General features: G+C 40.0%; 1 protein-coding gene across 2 annotated transcripts in view; it reads right to left on the minus strand.

Annotated features, from left to right (window-relative positions):
- Nucleotides 1-22,094, minus strand: part of ESR2 (estrogen receptor 2) — a 42,783-nt gene that overhangs the window by 2,389 nt on the left and 18,300 nt on the right. For both annotated transcript variants that reach the window (XM_072337712.1, XM_072337713.1), the window contains exons 3-8: nucleotides 20,973-21,148; nucleotides 18,286-18,402; nucleotides 9,139-9,429; nucleotides 4,600-4,738; nucleotides 2,286-2,419; nucleotides 557-731 (exon numbers count right to left, since the gene is read on the minus strand). In XM_072337712.1, coding sequence (XP_072193813.1) covers nucleotides 557-731; nucleotides 2,286-2,419; nucleotides 4,600-4,738; nucleotides 9,139-9,429; nucleotides 18,286-18,402; nucleotides 20,973-21,148 — 1,032 coding nt within the window. The remainder of the gene's footprint in view (nucleotides 1-556; nucleotides 732-2,285; nucleotides 2,420-4,599; nucleotides 4,739-9,138; nucleotides 9,430-18,285; nucleotides 18,403-20,972; nucleotides 21,149-22,094) is intronic.

Below are 22,094 nucleotides of genomic sequence, written 5' to 3' on the forward strand. Positions count from 1 at the left end.
CAGATCTCTGCAGTTGTATCGCTACCGTATCACTATGCCAGAGTGTGGGATCACTGCAATGGGTGGCACAATGCAAGGGTTCTGAGTAAAAGGAGTGGTTGTGGCTCCCAGGATACACAAAATATTTGGCCCGCAACAAGCACAGAGTCTAAACCACACCTCATTCCTCCAAACTCCATGCTGTGGATCAGCTTCGAAAGGGACTTCTGGACAGAAGAGTTTTGTGGTTGTCGTGTTTCTTTTATTGTTACTATCACTATTCCTTTTTATTTTGTCAAAGGGATGAATTTGTGTTATTGTTGCTAAACGTTTCAGGAGAGTATGTAGGAATGCTTTAACACAACACAGTTAAGAGGTCGCTTTAATATTAAGATGACACGCTGAGTGCCAGCCAACACCTGATCACATTGCCTAGTTAGCCACGCTAGGAAGGATAGTCTTACAAAAAGAGATGAAGAGCGTCCCTCAGGGGCACTGTGGAGTTCTAGGCTGACTCTGTCACTATAAGAAGCAATCACAAACAGCCGGCATATCTCTCACGTTCTGTAAGGCTTACCTTGCATGTCTGACGTGGGAGAGCAGCATCAACAGATTGGCCAGGCGAGTTGTTTGCTGCTGGGAAGGAATTCCACTCTTTGCAATAACCCACACCAGAGCATCTGTGACCACATTGAGCAGGTGGTGCAGCTTCCTGTTGCTTTCGGGTTCTTCTGCTGACAAGGGAAACATGCCTACCAGAGAAGACAAAGAAATCCTGCTTGTGAGGCACAAAAAACTATGACCGTGGATCGTCTTCCAATGTAATAATTCACAGGATAAGAAAAGTTGTATTTCCTGACACACATTCACACACCCCAACACAATGCAAACAGCGCTGCATGCATCACACCAAGCTTCAGCTTGTATTTCTTCATCCAAATTGGATTTCTGCATCGACTGCATAGTGATTAACTCTCCCAAATCCTCCCAAGACGACGCATTGAACACAGACTCCACAGTCAGACTGAGCTCTCAGTCTGTGGGGAAGCAGACGTGCTCTCCATTCTCCAGGACTTTTTCCTTTTACACCATACGGTGCAGTTTCGTTCATGCTGAAAAAAAAACCCCTTTCTTCTCCAAGTAAATCCAAGGGAAGGAGAGCAGCTGTTCTTACTGACCGCTGTAGGCTCCCAACAGCTCACCATGGTGCCACAGGACAGCACCTGCCTGCCGTGAGACCCCTCAGATGTCAGTGAAAGCAGAAGAAAGGGGAGTGGGGAGGGGAGAGAAGAAACTGCCACTTGGAAAGCCTGGAAACACGCACTAGTATTCTTGATAGAGAATCCCAAAGATGCTTATGGATGGAGAAAGCTCCAGAACACCCCAAAAAACAGAAGTAACAGATAAACCTTGCTAAGGAAGGAGAGCCTTGAGAGGAGAAGAGAGGGGTTTTTTTGAGAGGTGAAGCTTTTAAGAAAAGCCACGGCTAATGAGCATTTCTTTCCCCCTTTGGCTAAATAAAAATAAATGGAAGAGTTTTCCTGTCAGTTGAAATAACGGCATCTGTTCTACAAACAAAGTCAGAAAACAGCTGGACTATTCCCCTTCAGAAACCTTGCTGAGAGTTACACAGAAGCTTCATCTGAAAACAATAGATGTAAATAGTATCATCATTCTACATACAGATGGTTTTCAGTTGTTTTTTTCTTGTTGTTTTTCTTATGCCCTTACAAAACGTCCTGGGGAGCAGAAGGATTTTACCATAGGCTGTAGAAGGCTGCAAAGCAAGCTTGCTGTCCTCACATTCATCTCGCAGAACTGTTATTTCTAGCATTTCTACCAATTATTTATCATTAAATAGGAATATTTCAGCACAACTGACTGCCACTCAGTTGACTAAATTATGTTACTAGAGCAAAGAACAGGTTTGTATAGGCACGAAGCAGCATCACCCATGACCAGGATCCATGGAGCAATGAGCTGCAATCCTGATTGATCATTGGGGTTTAGATTTGAAAAGGACATACCCACCACCTGGGTCACAAACCCCAACTTGTGAGCAGGTTTTCAGATTTGGGGTTATTTGTGCAGTTCTTTAGAGCAGGATAGAGACCCTAAATCCAAACAATATGGCTTAGAAGTTTCTTGAGCAAAACCCCTTATGATTTCATGAAGTCCCTTTTTAGCGTTCCCTTTGAATTCTGCCTTATCTCATTTGATATTTCTGTCATTTTTAGACACTGATTTCCCAGCCGCAGTCGAAATAAGTATAATTTGGTGAGTGTCAGAGGCAATTGTGTACTCACTGGAATTGAGGAGGATCATTGCCTTGACACACAGATACTCCTTGTGCTGCAGTTTCAGCTCTCGGAACCTCGAGGTCATGGCCAGGAGCATATCAAAGATTTCCAAAATTCCCTCTACGCATTTCCCCTCGTCCCTATGGAAACATTTAAAATGTTACCAAAAAAGAAGAATTAAGGAACTCTGACTCAGCCAGATAAAAGCCAAAGCAAAAAGAATGCTGGAAGAAGCCTATCTGTCCAGTCTGTGGGAGCATTCAAAAGCTTCTATCAGGAAATCTAAATGGAAAATTACAATGGCATAAGAGGTCAGCACCTCCAAGAAACTAATTTTCTCTGTAAAGTGTTTAAAGTGCTTACAGGATTGACCACAGGTAAGTATGGCCATATTTCTGTAAAGAGACTTTAACCTCACAACCAGCATAATTTCTGATAATCGGCTTTAAACTACATTCTACAGGGCAGAGCATGACACCTCCTTGAATCGTTTTCCACAGTCCTTTCATGAGGAATTCATGTCACAACCTACAACATCCCTGATGGTACCTGACAGAGGACTAAGGAATTAACAATTAAGAAAGCCTGACTAAAGTAAGTTTCTTGGAACAATAAGATTCCTACAACCATCCAAACCACCTGTAGAAGGTGTTCACTTTTGAATAGCTTTGGATTTTGTCTGGCTGGTTTTGTTTGTTTGTTTATGGTTGCAAGTGAACGGTGATTTTAACCTCCTCCATTTTGGATATTAGAAACAGGAACGTTTCCAGTTCTGAGGATGAACTGAAAAAATACTTACACCTTAAGCCATTCCAATAGGCTTAAAATGAAAACTGAAGTAATTTTAAACCACTTCAGTTAGTGCTTCAGATTTTTTGTTAAAGGCACTGGAATTACAAAGCAGTTAAGCTCTGTGATGCCGTATTCAAAGAGATGCTTCTTACACCACCTGTAAGCCAAGAGTTTTGCCTGCTGTGTTGTTAACGTGGGACACACCTAAGGACAGTGGTGCATGAGCACTCCTGGCTCCCAAAGGGAGGTGATGAGCACTCAGGCAGGTAACACCAGCCAGGAGCTGAAGGTACGGCCTGCAGAAAGGCAGCTGCCTCATTACTGCAAGGCTTCTCTTGGCAAAGGAGAAATTCAAGCTTTGGAGGAGGACCAGCAGCTGGCAGAATCAAGACAAAGACACGAGCATCATAGAAGTAAGTCTACAAAGACTGTGTGGGCAATGGAGCTAGAGTTCACACCAGCATATCTTAGAAATAATACAGGGTGTGCAGATGCTTGCTAGCTCCCACTCTGTTAAGTCTTATGGAGTTGAAGGAATTTATCAAGCCAACTCCATTCGGCTCATATTAGCTCCTGAGGAACTGAACGTATTGTACATTTTCATCAATTTCTTATCATTGCATTGAACAACCCGGTGTGTCCTTGCACTGAATTTTATATAAGAAAACCACAATTTACTTCAAATCTTCTGTAATTCAAATTTATTTCTCTTACTAACCCATTTTGCTTTCTGAATCTATGATGGTGATGACTATTTAGCTCAAGCCCAGATTGGCGCAGATACGAATTTCCCCAGGTTGAAAAGGTTAAGAGTGATTTTACTCCTTGCCAAGACAGCAGATTTCTCTCTGGCTTTTTACCAACGTGAAGCCCAAATCAAATATTTCTAACATGCTGTGGAAAAACATCCTCACTAATCCATATTCTTCCCTGTTGGTACATAGCTATGGATAAATAAGTTTTAAACTTTCAAACACTCTACTTAAGCTTGAGGAAAACTTTTTGTATTAAACACCAAATTACTTTTTAAAATCCCTTTTGGCTAGTGCTACAAAACTCATTAATGTAAATATGAAACTACAGGAAGAAATCTGAGATAAACTACTTTAAGTAATTAAAACAGAGTCTGAAACTTTCTCTACTCCTTTTTCTTCTTTATTTTTTTAAGGGTTAGGGAGAAAATCTATTGGCCAATGGAAGCTGTTTGATAACGGAGCAGATTGTGTTGATGTCTACAGTTATAGCATCTGGAGCCCTGGGCCAAAAGCATCAAAACCAACAAAAATAGTGAAAAACACAGAGAAACTCAACACTGTTATGTGGTAGTGGAATTCAGGAACTCTCAAGTTTGACAGCACTATTTATGCTCAGCGTGTGAATTCTCAAGATAGAACTGGTAAAATACAAGTGAATGGTACTGTTAAATTAAATGTTCACATCATCTCCAATATTTCATCCCCTCCTTTCTCCATTCATCTCCCTCCAAACACGCTAACTGAAGGGCTCTCAAGAAGCTGATTTCTCTTACCTGTCCAGTACAAGGTCCGGTGCGAAAATTAACTTCCCAGGATGGTCGATCGATCTCCACATTAAACCAATCATTAAAACTTCCATCCAGCAGCTTTCTAAGAGCCTGACTTGGTCATAGAGACTGAGATCAATAAAGCCTGAAATGATGAAAACAGCATCAAATAAATCAACTTGTTTACATCTCTGTTTTTATAAAAATGTCTTGAATGTACAAAAAGAAAAAAAAAAAAAAAAAAAAAAAAGAAGAAAAAAAGAAAAAAGAAACGTGGGTTGAAGAAAGATGGAAAAAGAGGCACTGATGTCCAAAGTGCATTGCTGCCATCTCAATTGGGAACATAAATAGTTGTGGTTATCATTGACACACCTTCCAGAAAACATTTGAAATGAAACCATGGAATCCAACTTAGAGTTGGAAGGGACTTCTGAAGGCCATCTAGTCCTACTGCCCTGCAACAAACAGTGACACCACAGCTCAACCAGGTTGCCCAGGGCCTTATCCAGCCTTGCCTTGAATGTCTTCAGGGAAAATAAATAAATAGAGCAGTGCTGAAGTGCAATCAGCATGTAGGTGAATGCAGACCCGCCTAACATGTGGGCACCTCTTTAGATGACAGCCCCAGAGACCTTTTGAAGGTACCAAGGACCCACTCTGGAAACTCACATCTATTAAAGATTTATCACATCGTACTGTGGAGGACTCCTATGAAAACAGACCATTCTTTTCCCACTACATGTAAGGTTGCTGTTTGCAGGGCTGTCACTTGGAGTTTTGATTTGATCTCCAGAGGCAGCCATGTTTTCAGGTTTGTTCAGTACCTATGAAATAAGCCACATCACAGTCACCCTGTGCTATCACCTTATTTCTAAATGCCACATGTTGATCAAAGCAAGGAAAAGAAAAGACAAGGTTAGTTGGCAGTGGTAGTAACGTCTGCATCACCTCCATATGCAGCACACCAGAAGTAAGAACAGAATTGATGCAATAGGGCATAAACCCTTTTCTAGCATTTAGTTCTCACTGGAACTTAGAGCAAGTGCCAGATAATGTGGCAAAACAGCCAGAAGAGAGAAAAAGTTGTTGCTTGTCCCTTCTTCTGCAATAACATGCAAGAAGAAAAGCCTTGGAGAAGGAGTTGAACTCCATAGTTCTTAAGGGTCCCTTCTGACTTGGGATACTCAATTGTTCTACAAATAAAGAAAAACAAAGCATGCACACAGAAGGGAAATAAAGAATTAACAACGACCACCACACAGAAAATGGAGAAGTGCCCATTACCAAAATGCCAGCCCAAGAAAATCACAAAGACAATGACGCTCAGTTCTGCACTCAGTCTGCACCCCTGTTCCAAATCAAGACCAGGTCCAAGTTTTCAAAGCGGAAACTCTTCAGATAAGACTGCTAGCAAAGGTGCTTCAACACAAAGGTTCTTTAGAGGTGCTGGTAACTACGGCTCGAAACGGTAAAAAAAACTCATTACAGGGCCTGGCCATGGGAGATGGGTTTCCTGCAGTTCTTTCTGGACAGTTCTCTGACATCTCAAATGCGTGCTGTACATTTGCGCTGCCATGAAATCTGCTCCCAGTGATTTATATGAATGTATTCCATACATTTTCAACTTATTAAAGTACTGTCCTGGAAGGCAGTCGGTGACATCCCCAGGTTATCATAAGCTGGATAATGCGTACTCTGGCTTTGCATGGCTGAAATTGCTGCCTTTCACACCGAGAGCCTTACTCCTTTACTCCAAGAGGAGCAAACAGGAGCCCATGAGCTGTACTTTCCCTCACGGATTACACTGTCAAAGAATTTACTACAGAACTCACAGCCAACGGCAGATTATCTGCCAGACCCAAACCCTCATCATTTAAAAAGTGCTTTTAGAAAAATACCCATGGAAGTGTGAATAGAATAAACCGACAGGGACGGTTTCCTGGGAAACAACAGCTCAAAGACATTTCAGGGGGTTATTTAAATCAACAGTTACAGAGGCGTGCGCTGATTCCTCCACCATAAACAACCAGTTATGGGGTTGAAAAACAAATCTCAGTAGAGCTGTCAGACCAAGTCCCAGTTTTCAGTGTAAAGGTAATTAGAGATTCAGATGTATCCCAGATGACACCTGCTAAATACGCATTACCAGCATCAACAGTATGATTTATGAACATCGAGCACTGCTATTAGGACTATTCTTTTTCTCCTTGTAGCAATCATGTTTAAAGGTTGAGGATAGCACATTAGCATGACAGCTCCTATTGCAGAATCTGAAGTCCCTTTTCATTTGCTACAGAGTACAGTAAATTGCTCATTTTTCTGTGGCTGTAGAACATGTCCTTTAAATTCTGTGTTCTATATCTAATCCTTTAGTAGGCATTACTAAGATACACTGCTATAACAGCACAGGAAAAAAAGAAAAGAAAAATAGAAAAATAATCTTCTGGATATGCAGTAACTACCCAAAGATATCACTCTGGCCAGCCACTGTGTTCCATAATGAATCCAAACTTCAACATCATGACAACATCCCATCTTTCAGCCACATGGGTACAGCCATGAGCTCCATTCACCCTTAAACTAAGCACCCTTAAACTAGGTCAACCAAGTCAAAGGCAATTATAGAAGCTATGTTATACCCGCTGATAACATCAAATTAAACTCATCGGAACTCATGAGAAAAAAAAAAACATAACAGTCCAGGTGTTGCCTTCTACTTTTATGAGCAACAACAAAATTTCAATCCAATAAGCCGACTGTATACCAAAAATATACTCACAGAGCAAGACTCGTAATAAAAGAAGGTCATTAGAAATTAAGTAAAGGGAAAAAAAAGCAGAGATTTAGATTTCCTCTTCAGACAAACCCCTACCAGCATATAGCACATACAGCACTAGGACACTAAAAAGATTTGCTTTTACTTAAGGATATTACTGTGGTGGTCATCCATCTACTAGTTTAGAAGGGAAATGTATTAAAATCATTGTAAAATGAGTGCTCAGCGGGCCTTTAGTCGAGAACTATTTTATTTATTTATTTGTTGCATGGATCTAGATGACAAACTTCAGGGAAGAATTTGCAAACTGAAATCCTACGGTCTGAGTTTCATCATCACGTTTATTTTTTATAGGAAGAAAAAAAAGCCATGTTCAAGAAGATGCTGTAAAAGCCACGTTATACTGTAATGTTATTCGTAACTGGGAACATGTTGCATTTCACATCTATTTTTGGCGTTCTTCTGAAATAGTGTTTATTTCTGTTCTGTGTGACATGAGTGATCACAAAAAACAAACACATGTGATCAAGTGTAAACATTCCCAGGAGCTTCTCTAAAGGACTTTGGTCGCCTCAACAGGTTCTCTTCACACAATTCTCTTACTGCTAAGAAAAAGCTTTTACTTCTGATGTAAACTGAAGACAAACTAGAAGTAACCGATGCCAAAACTGGAGTTGGTTTGGAAGTTCGAAATACGACAGTTTCATTTCTGACCAAGGTTGTGGTTTCTTTTGTTGCCATTCTCATTTTTAAACTGACATAATTGAAAGTAAAAGCCAGAAATGAATCTGTAATTAGAAAAGTTACTTTATTTTTTCCTTTCAAATATTGCTTAATTGCACTCAGTTTAAAATGATCCACGTTAACAGGAAAATCCCCTTACAGATAGCTAGCATGGTTTCAGATGCTCGTGCAGTGCTAGCATCTCCTTCCCAGCACCCAACCTGGAACTTGCACACCTGAGAACTATCACACTTGCACCTGTCAGCACAGAAGCTTAACCAGGGCATTCTATAATGAGGAGATGCAGCCCGGCAGCCATGCAGTGCAGACTCCTCAGTGTGGATGGACAAGGCTTAGGACTGCTAGATGCAATGCAGAACACGTCTGCTGTACAAGGCACATGCAGCTGGAGGACTCACTTCTAGCAGAGCATTATATCTGAAGTTAAAGAATAACACATCCGTGGACACTTTAGGGAGCAGTTACGTTCACGGCAACACGCACAGTTGTAGTTCAGTTAATGCTCTTTGCATGACCCAAACCATTCATGTTCATTTTTGGTTTGAAGGAAAACACACAGTAATTCTGAGATCAATACAGTGTACCCAAATCTGATTCTCTCATGTACCAATTATGTCAGCTGAAGCAGTTGTGGAGACTCAGTTCTTGGCTACACAGCAGTTTTCACCAACGTCAATACAAAGTCTTCATTAGATTTCAAGGAAACCATTTGTGTTGGTTTTGTTTTCTCCAGTAGCAGTCTAGTTAATACACATTTGATTAATCAGGCATTTAAAGCTGATGAGATAAAAATTACACCAACTGTGCTTTTTAGCAACCTCAACAAGTACTCAGCTAGCAAGAGATATCAAATACGGGCAAGGCTGTTTTCTGATTCAGAATGCTTCCAAGTGAAGCTCTGAGAGCAATAATTTGTCCATGACTGCTATGGCATGGCAAGTATAGGACTTTCATACTACGCATTTATAGTGCTATGCCATTATGACACCAAATGAAATAGATAAAAAAGACATTGAAACTCTTACCAGGAATTTTTTTGGCCCAGCCAATCATGTGAACCAGCTCTTTGTCTGCCAGTTTTGTCAGGGACATCATCATGGAGGCCTCGGTGAATGGTTTGCTAGGACGACTCACCAACACATTGGGAGGCTCAGCTTCAAGCAGAGTTAAAACAAACTGTTCTGGACTGACTGTGCTGAGGAGGATCTCTTTTACACGGGTTGCAGCTTCATTGAACTTCTTGGTTTTGCCCATGCAATCTTCTGAATTACGATGGCGGCGCAGGATTCGATACCCACAACGTTCTCTTCTTGAGCCTGACACAAGAGGTACACAATTGCATTGGAATATGTTTCTCTCACTGTTGCATTGTACAAAACCAAATGTTTGGGGGAAAGAGAACTTGGGTATCTGCAAGTAGACAGAGCAAGCCCCCACTTTGGAGTTACAAGTGCAGAATACCATTTCTCTTTCACAGAGCAGTCCTTTTACGAAGGCCTTAAATTCTCAGAATGACTTTTTACTCTTCATTAAAACAACATCAAACATTCTCTGCCTATCAGTATTATTGGTGGGATCGCTGTGATCTATTCTTGAATAGCAGCTGTGGAAAGAGGCTGAGGGATTTATAAACAGTGGGCATCTGATGCAGTGCTCAGCCATATGGTGTCTGTTTCCCTCACACCTTTTTTGTTTATTTATAAATAAACTTTGGCATTAACTAACATGCAAGTTTTCATCACATTAAAAAAAAAATAATAGTAATAAATCAAGTTATTTAAAAATATTAAGTTACTAAATAGATTCATAAGCTTGAATCCTCCAGCAGTTAATATTTGCAACGTCAGTAAGAAATTTTCTTCTAAATCTTTCAAAAGAATTTTTTGTGCTAGCCAACGCTTTTACTGACATGATATTCAAACACTGATTTTCCATACATACATAAATGCCAGTGGTTGCATAAATCTATATCAGATCAACATTTATTATTCTATTAGTACAGACCATGGAGTCTAAAAGCATAGTAATAGGCTGTCTCATTTTGTTTCAGTTCCACAGACTACACAAAAGCATCCTTTCATGTAGTGCTGCTATCCTGACAATACTACAACTAATTAAGCCTTTTTGGTGTGCTGCCCAAAACAACATCACAGCCACAGAATGTGATTCTTCTTTATTATTTTTATATACTTCACAAAGCACACAAAGAAAAAGGAGTAGATGAATAACAGAGGTGGAAAAATCCCAATAGTTCTACCCAGCACCCTGACTTGGCTAACCTCATGGCCATCAAATAACAATGACCAGCCTGTGGTCTGAAAATCCCACCAGATGAGTCAGCTTTTCAGTTCTCTTGTAGCAACCAGAAGTTCCAAGCCAATCTCTAGCCATACCAGAGGATCTGGGTGTCACCTGTCAATAGGACCACGGGTTTGGACCAGTTGCCAGAGACACATTTGCATGCATGCATATGAGCAAGAGAATTTGTGAACAAGACACCTGGAAGATCACAGCAACCAAAGGCCAGCTACTGATAACACCAATGCATGAGAAAAGGACTGAGTACCAGACACTGGTTCCTGTGACCTAGGGAAGTAGGGGCCAGCTACCTGACAGACAGAGTGTTTAAGCCCAGCTACTGGAGGAATACATATTGTATAAAACCATATATTTGCCACTACTTGCACTTGCATAAGTGCTAGATGAGGTGCCTGCCAATTAGTGTGGCTGGCTGTGGATATAGGTATTGAGCTTTTTTAAATAGCAACAGATGTTCATATTTACTGTTAGCAGACGTAGTGATGTTGCAGTTTTCCTTCTATCAAGCTACGGGACTCAGAAATTTTCTTCATCCACACTATCAGTTGCATAGAACATGAATTGTCTAAATTCTAATGAGGCAATGCAATTCTGGCTCTGAGTTTCATTTAGCAAAGTAAGAGGTTCATATATTGGCCAAATAAAAAATAAAAAGGGGTAAAGCGCACACACACACACACACACACACACACACAAAACCCAATTTCAGATGCTATTGCTAAATTAGATGTTGGGTCAATGCAGACTCTCAGTGGTGGATGTTCCCAGATGATGTGGCTTGCCAGATCACAATCCTGTCCTGTCTTCAGCAGCTGTCAAGCACCAATTGAGTCAACCTGTGAGAAGGATGAGATGTAGAAGCCAGTCAGGTATAACCTGAAGGCATCAGAAAGACTGGCTAAGGACTAACAAGTCCACCTTGACTTTACAGGTGTGGAACTTTCAACTACACATTGTCACAAACCTCATTTGCTGCCCGTTCAGTAAACCGCATCAGATGTAACAGGGAACTGCAAAGAAGATCTGAATATTAGAGAACACCCACTACCTGGAAGCAGATGAGACTGAAGAAGACAAACAGGCAAAGCTGGTTCATTGAACAGTTCTCTGGAATGGATGAACCCAAGCGGAATGAAGCATTTGAAGCAGTGTTTAGAACCAGCTGGAAGTACTGGCCTAAGTTCTACATTCATTGTAGGCAAGGATGGTTTTGTATCCTGAGAAGGAGTAAGATGAAATGGCTTGGGTACTGGCAGGACATTCACACAAACATTGGATTGAAGGAAAATAAACAGGGAACTGCAGAACTAGTCCTAATTTCAGTGAGTGAAATCTAGTTAGAAGCTGCCAGAGAAGCTGAGAAGCGGATAGGGGAGAATAACATACCAGCAGAGACAAACAGAGCTGAAGGCATTATCTCAAGGTACCTTTACAAAATTAACCTTGATAATGGCATTAAAAATAATAATAATAATAAAAATTAAAAGTTTTACCTGTAAAACCACACAAGTCACAAACAATTTCTTCATCTCTCTGGACAAGTTCTTTTCTTCTTAAGAAAGTCAAGGGACAGTGAGGCAGAGACTAATTTCTACACACATGCATGGAAGATGCAGTGAACTCCGCTAGGCCTCATTTTCGGACTAGCGCACAAAAGTCAAGAGGAAAGTCTGAACACACTTCATCAGCTGCAGAAAAACATTCCAACAGCACAGTGGGCTGCTCTAAAGTCACACCATGCACAGAAAGTATGTAAATATTTTCCTTCAGGAAGGACAAAGAGGAGAGGCTGGCGATGTGCTAAGAAACTGAAACAACTGGAGGCAGAATGAAGAAGCGCCAAGGTACCGGCGTGCTCTGTTTACAGAGAGATCCATGGCTCTGACTTCCATATGAATGTGCATTGTAGAGAGTGTAATCACCAGGAGAGAATGGAACGAAAGCAGGAAGCAGTGCCTTGCTGAAGTGTTTTGAAAATGGGCACCTTGAAGGACAGAACAGGAAAAACAGCAGAATAAAAGCCACAGGGAGACACACTGTGGAGGATGAATTTTCTTGGGCTATTAGAAAATAACAGCTGCTCCATAACATGCATCCTCCAATACCTGTTGGAAAAGTGAATCCCCAAATAGAAAATGCATGAAGAAGAGCAGCCTTTGAATTAAACACATGGAAGAGTAGCTCAGTTGCCTGAAGAAGCCAGAAAAGCTACTGGCTGAAGAGGGAGCTGGTGAGAGAAGGAGATGTCTGGTGACACAACGAGGAAGAAATTCCAGCAAATTGGACACATGTCATAAGTGACAAGATCAAGAATTTGCAACCTGCTGATCAATCCTAATTCAGTTCCTGGTACTGAAGTGAACCCAGTACTATGGGACTCGATGTGCTCTGATCAGCTGTCCTCAGATCTTTTGAAAACTAAAACAAAAAACAACAACAAAAAAAAGGGAGGTGTGAAATAGGAAATAATATAAAAAAAAGGGGGGGGGATGGGGAAGAGAACACTTAAATTTTGTTTGTAATTTTAATTACTGCATATGTTCAAAGAAGACTGAGTCTAATTTGCTGAGCAGCACGCATAAAGCACAACTCATCCATAGTTAAAGGAAAAATTACTTACTTCCACATTTAAATTTACTCAGCTGATACGCGGGGAAAAAAAAAGAGCTGTAAGATTACACAGCTAAGCAAGCAACATTTAAGCTTGCTAGACAATGGACACATTAGGAAGGAGCAGCTTTTCCAATTAATACAATATTTAAGCAATGCAAAGGAATTTCTGTGCTTCCTATTTAAATCTGAAGTTCAGGTAGGACTGAAGAATGATCCCTGTACACTTATTAGCATCTAAAAGGCATGCATGCTTCTAAATCTGTACGTAAGAAATAATGATAGATAAGCTTAATGTTTAGCTTCAATATATATAGAGATTTGAATCAACCTGTGTAAAGGCACAGCAATAAAACACTTAAGATTTCCAAGATTAGAGACTATTACTGAAATTGCCATGAACTCCCTAAATATACTTAATAGCTAATATTCATTCAAATAAAGGTAATTCAGGCAATTGGAAAAGTGCATAAGATGATCAAATCTCTCATTCTTCCTACTACACTCTTCTTATTTAGAGCAATTATTTGCACAAGAAAATAGCTGTATTCAGCTGAGAACACTAGACCAAGGGCAAGACCTCGGGTAACAGCATCATTAGCCACATGGGTGAATGACTGCAAGAACGTAAGAAATAAAACACACTGAAAGAAGCTGCTGGGTTTGCTCAGCTCAGAGCAGAGGAGGCCAAGGGGAGGACTCACGGTGGCCTACAGCTCTTCATCGGGAGTGGATGTTCAGGCTGGATGTCAGAAAAAGGTTCTTCACCAGAGGACAGTGGGCATGGCACTGGCTCTCTAGGGCAGTGGGCATGACCCCAAGCTGCAGGAGCACAAGGAGAGTTTGTACAATGCACTCAGATGTAGGGTTTGGATTTTGAGTGGTCTCGCGTGGAGACAGAGGTTGGGCTTGATGATCCCTATTGGTCCTCTCTGACTCGGGATGTTCTGTGTTAAATGCTTAGAAAGAACCTGTTCACTCACCTAGGGACAAACTGCAGACAGGAATTACTGGCAGTATTCAGTTGGGCACGTTGCTCTTCACATTGATTTTGGTCCCTGACAAATGCTTATGTAACTAGTCAGTTCAGTAGCATTTGAGAGCAAGTTTTCATTAGTAAATCATTATCACTCAAGTCACCTTTGCAAGGAAATGCAAACATTCTGGTGAATATGCCTGTATTCATAGAGCAGGCCTGACAGAGGTGCTGCAGTCTGCCAAGAACATGTGAGAACAGTGGATGAAATAACAGTAAGTTCTAAAACAGCTGAAGTAGAGTTAATACATTTCATGTCCAGAGAATGCCATGAAACATTTTTCTCTGTGTACATTCTACGTGGAAGAAAAGTTTACAGCATTTCTGCTATATGGTGCTATCCAGAAACTGCAAGCAGCAGGCAAATAGAGGGGAAAAAGAGAGCTAAATTCTGAACTTCAAGATTCATATTACCCCACACGGAAACCTGCTTTTCTTTTGTAAACTGAAGGAATGGTGCCAGTACTCAAAGGCAGTATCTAACCATTACCATTTAGTATGAACCCTCAGCATTCTCGTTTCATCAGGGAGGTGGCAAAACAGAGCTCTATCTTTGGAAGAATTAAGTCTATTGTAGCAGAAGCAACAGGGATACTGAAGACTTCTTACCCAAGAATGTTTATTTCAGCCTCAGGAAGCAAAGAAAGAAAAAGCACTGGCATATTTGCACAGAGGGTAGCTGTAACAAAGTGATGAAGCAACTCCACTCTTCTTTCTTTACCTTGGGCAAACAGCTCAGACCATTTCAGGCTCCCTAGGTGAACATCAGAAAGTTCTAAGAGCAGATCTCTTTTATCTTGATCTATTTTATTCAAGTTTTCAGGGCAGAATCTACTTTTAATATATTTGCAGTAATTCTGTTTTCCTTGTTCCTGATGACAGTGCTTTCTTTGCAATTAGTTTTCTACTATTGCTCCTAGTGCCAAAATTTAGCAGTAGTTTTCTTGATTAGAACAGTAGGCAACACAGGCTTCCTGCAGAGAAATTTACAAATACAGTGTCTAAGACCCTGTGCTTCCGGCAGTATGATAAATATTCTGTTAGAAAATCCATTATCACCTTAATACAAAGTACCTCCAAGCTCAACTCCACTGAAATACCCTTGGATTGTCATGTTGACTTCTCTACGTTTACAAATACAATGACATTGAAGAGTCTCCACTCCAGGAAACTCCAAAGAAAAACTTCCCTGCTTTCTCCTACTACTTTAAAAATAACATATACTACCCAAGTACATTGACACACAGAAACATACACAAATACACACACAAACACATTTTCCTCAAGGCGGCTATTGATACTACACAAAATTAGGACTGAAAGATTCGATGCAGTTTATGATGAGCTTTCATAAACCAGCAAAGTGGTAACTGAGGCACTTTTGCTAAACAACAAGTCTTTCTAAGCAAATACGCACTGACAAACCATTCCATCCTATCCAAGGTTTTAGCAGAAGTGAACCAATGCATTCACTAAGTGACCTGGGAAAAGCACAGAGACTGCGGAAAAGCCTTCATTAAAAAGAAAATGCGCACTTTTCTGGCTTTCTTTGGCATAAAAGTGGTTATAAAGCATTGCTCTAAGAAGAAAAAAATGAAAGATAATCACTCTGATCTGCAAGAAATGTCATTTGTGTTTCATGCAAGAAATTCACTTTTTAAGTCTCTGTTTTAAACATCTGTCAAAAAATGGGACCACCATGTCCCTGTGCTTCAGCTTTACATGTAGTTATCTCCTAACTCATCAGGGAATTCAGTCAGTTCAGCTTCAATTACCAGGCATGCAATTTTTAGATTTTTTTTTTTTTAATTAACTTCTTAAGGTTCTCAAATTAAATTATCAAAACTCTCAAGTTTCAGTGCTACTGAAACTCATTTTAAAAACTAAATTTTAATATACAACTCCCATTACTAATTAATGTATCAGATATAACAGATATCTAATATAGTTGCACATATATGAGTTTTAAAGAGTCATTAATGTTGTATAAACATTCATTACATTACTTGTAATACCATAGTGCTCGTGAAGCCTAATCACAAGTCAGGACTTCTTGGACAATTAGGATAAAAGGATTCATTTGAAGGAAGTATTGTGGAGGACCATCTTATGCCACAGTAGAATCAACTTTTTGAGAAGCCCTCCAAAGCTGAAGCTTGATAAATGCTCACAGAGAGACACATGCAGTAAAATTCTCAGTCATAAAGTTGAATAAGAGACAGCAGCGCTATTCAGAAAGTAAGTATCCCTTTTGTAAGAAGGTTTTCCTTTCTGGATACCAGACAGCAAAAGTAGCTAAGACCACAAGAACAAACAACACCAATAAAGGTGAGATACATTGCTGCAGAAGAAAACAAGAATGCAGCGCAGAAGGAGCTGAGTAACAGACATTGTATGTACCTCAGAAGTACAAAAGCAATACAAGGAACAATTGAAACTGTGGCACTAAGCTGGAAGTTATCAGCTAGAACAGAAGAAGGAGGCTACAATCATAACAGCTCATTGAATGATTATAGACTGTGAGTATGATACAGCCTTGGGAAAGGCAAACAGCATCCTGGGCTGCATGCAGAGAATACCTCCTGCAGGTATTTTTTGTTTTAATTTCGTAGTAGCATTGTTTTAATGCTACTACAGCAAAGAGAGTTCACAGGAATACCTTCTGCAATTCTTAATATCATAGTGCAAAATGCATTAGTTCATCCTGGAGATTATTATGGGACAAGCTACCCTAACTTCCAAAATATGTCAATAGATTTTTTTACAAGGAGATTGCTTGGTTTATTTAATCTAATAAAACAAAAGCTGCGAGAGGATATGACTGTCGTCCATAAATACAACCAGAGCGTTAACAATAAAGAAAAGAGCCTCTAAGCCACAAGAATAAAAGGGCATTAAATATTTTGCAATAAATGCTGGATGGAATTCAGAAGAATGTTCCTAATGAAAGAAGTAATATTCTGCAAACAGCCTCCAGATCGAAGTGGTGGGAGGGTAAAAACACCGTCTAGCTTTGAAACAGAAATAGGTATCTGCATTAAATGAGATGAAACGACATGCATGCCTGCTAATCACCAAGGACCAGGCTCAGTGACCTCGTCCCTTCCATTCTAGTGCTCATAAGTAATGTTTTCACAGCCTATTTCTATCATGAACATTGGGAAAACTATAAGAACAATAAACCTTGACTATAAAAGTACAGTGGGTATTGAAACATCTTTTAGGGGATTTTCTTCTTAAAAGTAACCTTTAAAACTCCAAATGTACACCTACAGTGAAGAAACAGAAGTAAGTAGAGGAGAGTAAAATAAAAGGCTGGACAGTGCAATGATAAACAGGGATAGTTCACTGCTTCTTTTGATGAAAGAATGAGAAGTCATCACATGAAAGAAGCCCATGAGAAGCAACAACAAGAAAAAAGAGAAGTACCTTCTAACCCTCTATAAGCAGATAAAGCCCCAGAGAAAGTGCCTGGAAAATGGATGACTTGTTCTTTACAAGACATGCAGTCAAGCTGCAGAACTTCTCTCTATGTGGTGTTGTAGATGCTGAGACTTCACAGGATTAAAAATGGGAACACTGGACAAGTCGTCATTTGATCGACCCACTGAGACCTAATAAATGCAAGAAGATCTTTCTAACTGTAAACTAACTTCCAAATTGATGCTTTTGTAAGCTGAGAGTTTTCAGCAGTAGCTTCACATAGACCTGAGTTTCACTCCTACGTTTCCCTCTTCATTCTTTGTCACCACTGAAAGCAGGATGCCAGGCTAATTTACTACTGCTCAGATGCAGCACTGCTGCTCTTGCATTGCCTTCATCCACAGGGCATAGTACAGGCTCATTTACCCCCACATTTGAAAGGATTTCAGTTTGATTTGAGGCGCAGGCAGAAACATTCTCAGTTCCCATTCTGCAGAATATAGCATGCAAATAAGCTTCATTTACAGAGCTCAGTGTAGGAACGATGGTTTTCCTGCATTTAATCTACTCCCTGCTCCTTCCCACAGGTTTAATTCAGAAAGCTGAAGTCTCTTCCTGCTTGAAGAATTGGTGCATTCCTATGTATAAAATTTGCATAAACCTTGTTCTAATTGCATTGTTGTGCCTTTTTTAGAATTCTGGGGATTGGTTGGGGGGGGAAGCTGTACAGAATTGACTGAAGGCAACAAATCCCAAGTAAGCAACACCAACACACAGAACTCACCACATTTCATCATTCCCACTTCATAGCATTTCCGTAGCCGGCATGCCTGGCAGCTTTTGCGCCTGTTTTTGTCTATCGTGCATTGATTGGTAGCTGGGCAGATGTAATCATTATGTCCTGCAGCAGAGTAAAAGAGAAAATTTAACATCTCTGCCAATCTCTCTTGGCTATTTCCCAAATCAGAGATTTTAAGCATCTCATCTCTTTCTTATCTAAGCTCCATTAACTTAAACAACGCAAAATCACATATTTGTCCTGTACTGAAAACATCGATCTATGACCCTAAAATGCAACCAGAAAGCACAGACCAGCTTTTACTGTTGACTGTTAGACAACCAAGCATCTCATAATACCAACAGGTTATTGAAAAAGAGACACACACTCTTGCAGAAATTTACTCTCAGTCTAAAACATCTTACTGTATATTGAGTTTCTACAGATGGCAGAGAGCAGAACTTGTCCTCAGCACACTTGAAAATAGCAGTGGACACAGCCTCAGTCAGCACAGATTTAAGTAAACTACACCTCTATTTACTGAGCTCTCTCTCCAGCAAGGTGAGTCCCAGGAATGAAGCCTTTGAGAACTGACCCTGATAGAAGTTTTTGTTGTTATTTTGAAATTAAAAGGCTGAGAAAGAAGACTGACATAAATTAACACATACTGTACAAAACAAAGAAAATCACAAACATGTAGTATAACTTTCATATATCATCAACAAGTTTTTGCTTGATTTGCACCAGCTGTCTTCCCTTCTCTGCTATCTCACCCCACTTCTCCTCAAAATCTCTTTACATTGTTGTATCTAATTAACCGATAATCTGGTTCAAAAGTTTATTCCTAGAAAACTAGATCTGACTATGAAGTTGATCTAAATGCAGCCAAATTACCTGTTGCCAAACAGTGTAGATCTCTACTGCAGTCATCACCAAAGAATACAAATAAATAAATAAATATTAATTCTTAATTAATTAAGAATCTTAATTTCTTTTCTCTCAGGCTGTTTCCCCGAGTTATTTTTTTCAGACATTAAGAATGGATCAGGCAAAGACACAGCAGCCTACAAGTAGGGTGGTTGTTTGTTTGGCTTTGTGTTTTGCCTTGATTCATGAGCAAGTCCAAGAGTTCATGTCCCCAAGAGTAATTATTTAACTGAACCATTGCGACCATTTCCTTGCAAAATTAAAATAATTTTAACCTTGAATTTTTGAACCAACGGAGTTTAGAAAGAAGAGATCAGGTTACAGTTTGTCCCATTTCCTTCTGGTAGATATGACTGAAAAACAAATTACTGTTTATCACTCTTCACACAACATAGGGGGATAGGAGGAAGAAGCTCTCTGTTGCTCTATAACCCAAGCACAAAGGAGCATGAAGAGGTTTAAAACTCCCCTGTCCTTGAGATCGTTTATTTTGCAGGCAGATGTTCAGAGATAAGGGATTGATACATGACTAACTTAGACAAGCAGGAGACCACACACATTTACTCAGTCATAATGTTTAATTTCAATTCTGGGCCTACGATAGGCCAAAAGCTAAATGCTTGTCTCCAGGAGGCCCAGAACTTTTTGATTTTTATAAGCAGCATCCTTCATAACAACAGTTGCAACTGAACATTTGATAGTGTTTTATGCCAAGAACTTACTTTCACTTATTTGAATCACAAACAAACGTTACCTGACAGGGTACATTAAGGTGTACAAAAGGCCACAGTAGGCAACGTGTTCATGGCCACAGCACATGTGATCAGCACAGAGCAGGCAAATAATTTTCCTGACAGAAAACACTTTGAGCCCAAATTCAGACTCCATTTGTGATAACTGGAGACAAAGTTATCTTCAATCATTTTAAAAAGTCAAAAGAACTTTCAGCAATTTGGAGAAACTGTTATTCACCTGCACAGAACTTGCACAATAAATTGGAAAGGCAAACGAGTTTTAAGTTTGATTCTAATGGTGACATCAACTCTGCCACATTGAGCCAAAAGAAAATAGCTCAAGACTGCTGAAGGCCTCATGCAGCAGAGGATGAGAATGTTATAGACCAAATGAATGTTATAGACCAAAGAACAATAGAAGTTTCTGTGTTGGTATCCGCAGTTATCATTCAATGTCAGTTGGACTAAGTTTCAACCAACAGGCCTCCAGATATGATGACCAGAGCCCAGGGTAAGAAGCAGACATGATACTAAGCTGTAATACAGTGAGTAAGTCATTGCCCACAGCCTGCGATAGCAACCATGGATGTAGATATTATACGCTATGACTCAGTAGTTCCAAACAATATACTCTTGTTAGGAATAGCTCATCCAAAAATTTTGCTTGTGAGAAGTACCTACTCTGCATCTGCTACAACAAATTCACAATTACTGTGTCTACTTTGTAACACAAACTGCAATCTGATTCATAGGTGTGCAGTGCCATCCCACTGAGGCTATTCCTGCAGGGCTCTGCCATGATATGTACTCCACCTCCTCTCTAAAGAAATGAGTTGCTTGCTTTGTAATGTTTCCAGATGTTGATAACAGAAGAACCAAAAGACAAAGCGGTCAAGTCATAGATTGCTCTACTTACACATGCAACACCACACACCAGGATTTTAGATCAACTCACTACCAGAGCAATTGCTGCAGTCTCTGATCATATGAAAAACTTAGTTGAGCTAAATGATCAAAAGCTGATTTTCCTACCTTGAATACTTCTTTTAAAGAATGCTTTACAGCCTTCACATGACCAGACTCCATAGTGATATCCTGAAGCATAGTCACTGCAGACTGCGCAGAAGTGGGCATCTCTTTTTGAGCCAGGATTACTTGCAATAGGGCTTGTGCAGTCACTGCCATTAGTTTTTCTTTTTAATGTCTCTCTGATAGAGAAGAAAAAAAAGGGAGGGAAAAAAATGAATCTAATCCCATTATAGCTATGCAAATCTAGCAAAGGATTTCATTATTTTTCACTTGAGAGAAGTGCAAATGAGCAGCTCAAAATGTTAGACAAAGCTTTCTGTTCAAGGTGACCACCAATGCTGATCACTGTAACAGTGGGGAAAAGGTGGCTGAGGGGAGACCTTATCGCTCTCTTCCAGTACCTGAAAGGTTCTTACAGTGAGAGTGGGGCAGGTCTCTTCTCACTAGTGACATGTGACAGGACGAGGGGAAATGGCCTCAAGTTGCGCCAGGGCAAGTTTAGGTTGGATATTAGGAAGAACTTCTTTACAGAAAGGGTGGTTAGGTACTGGAATAGGCTCCCCAGGGAGGTGGTTGAATCGCCATCCCTGGATGTGTTTAAGAGCTGTGTGGATGTAGTGCTCAGGGATATGATTTAGCAGAGGGTTGTTAGAGTTAGGGTACTATGGTTAGGCTGCGGTTGGACTTGATGATCTTCAAGGTCTTTTCCAACCTGGGTAATTCTATGATTCTATGGAAATGATGAATAAAAGGAGGTAAGAATACAAGGATAATGGAGGAACATCAATAAAATGCTTTCATATATTAGAAAAACACATATTGCTTTGCATAAATTAGCAAGTTGCATTTAAAGTGCAGCAAGTTGTTCCAACTTATTGGAATTACTCTTTGGAACTCAAAATTACAACAGAATAAAAACATGAAAGAACAACCAATTTTTGACATTCAGATCCTAAAAACAAACAGAAAGAGGAAAGGAACTTGGGTCATCAGTAAAGCAGGTTTTAGGCATAGGAAGGACATCCATTGTATACATTTCTGGACACCATTTTCTTTGTAGTTTTAGCATATCTTACCTTCAGTAAGATACCTTACAGTATTGAGCTAGAGAGAAAACATTGTCAC

Source organism: Excalfactoria chinensis, chromosome 5, assembly GCF_039878825.1.
Source record: "Excalfactoria chinensis isolate bCotChi1 chromosome 5, bCotChi1.hap2, whole genome shotgun sequence".
NCBI lineage: Eukaryota > Metazoa > Chordata > Aves > Galliformes > Phasianidae > Excalfactoria > Excalfactoria chinensis.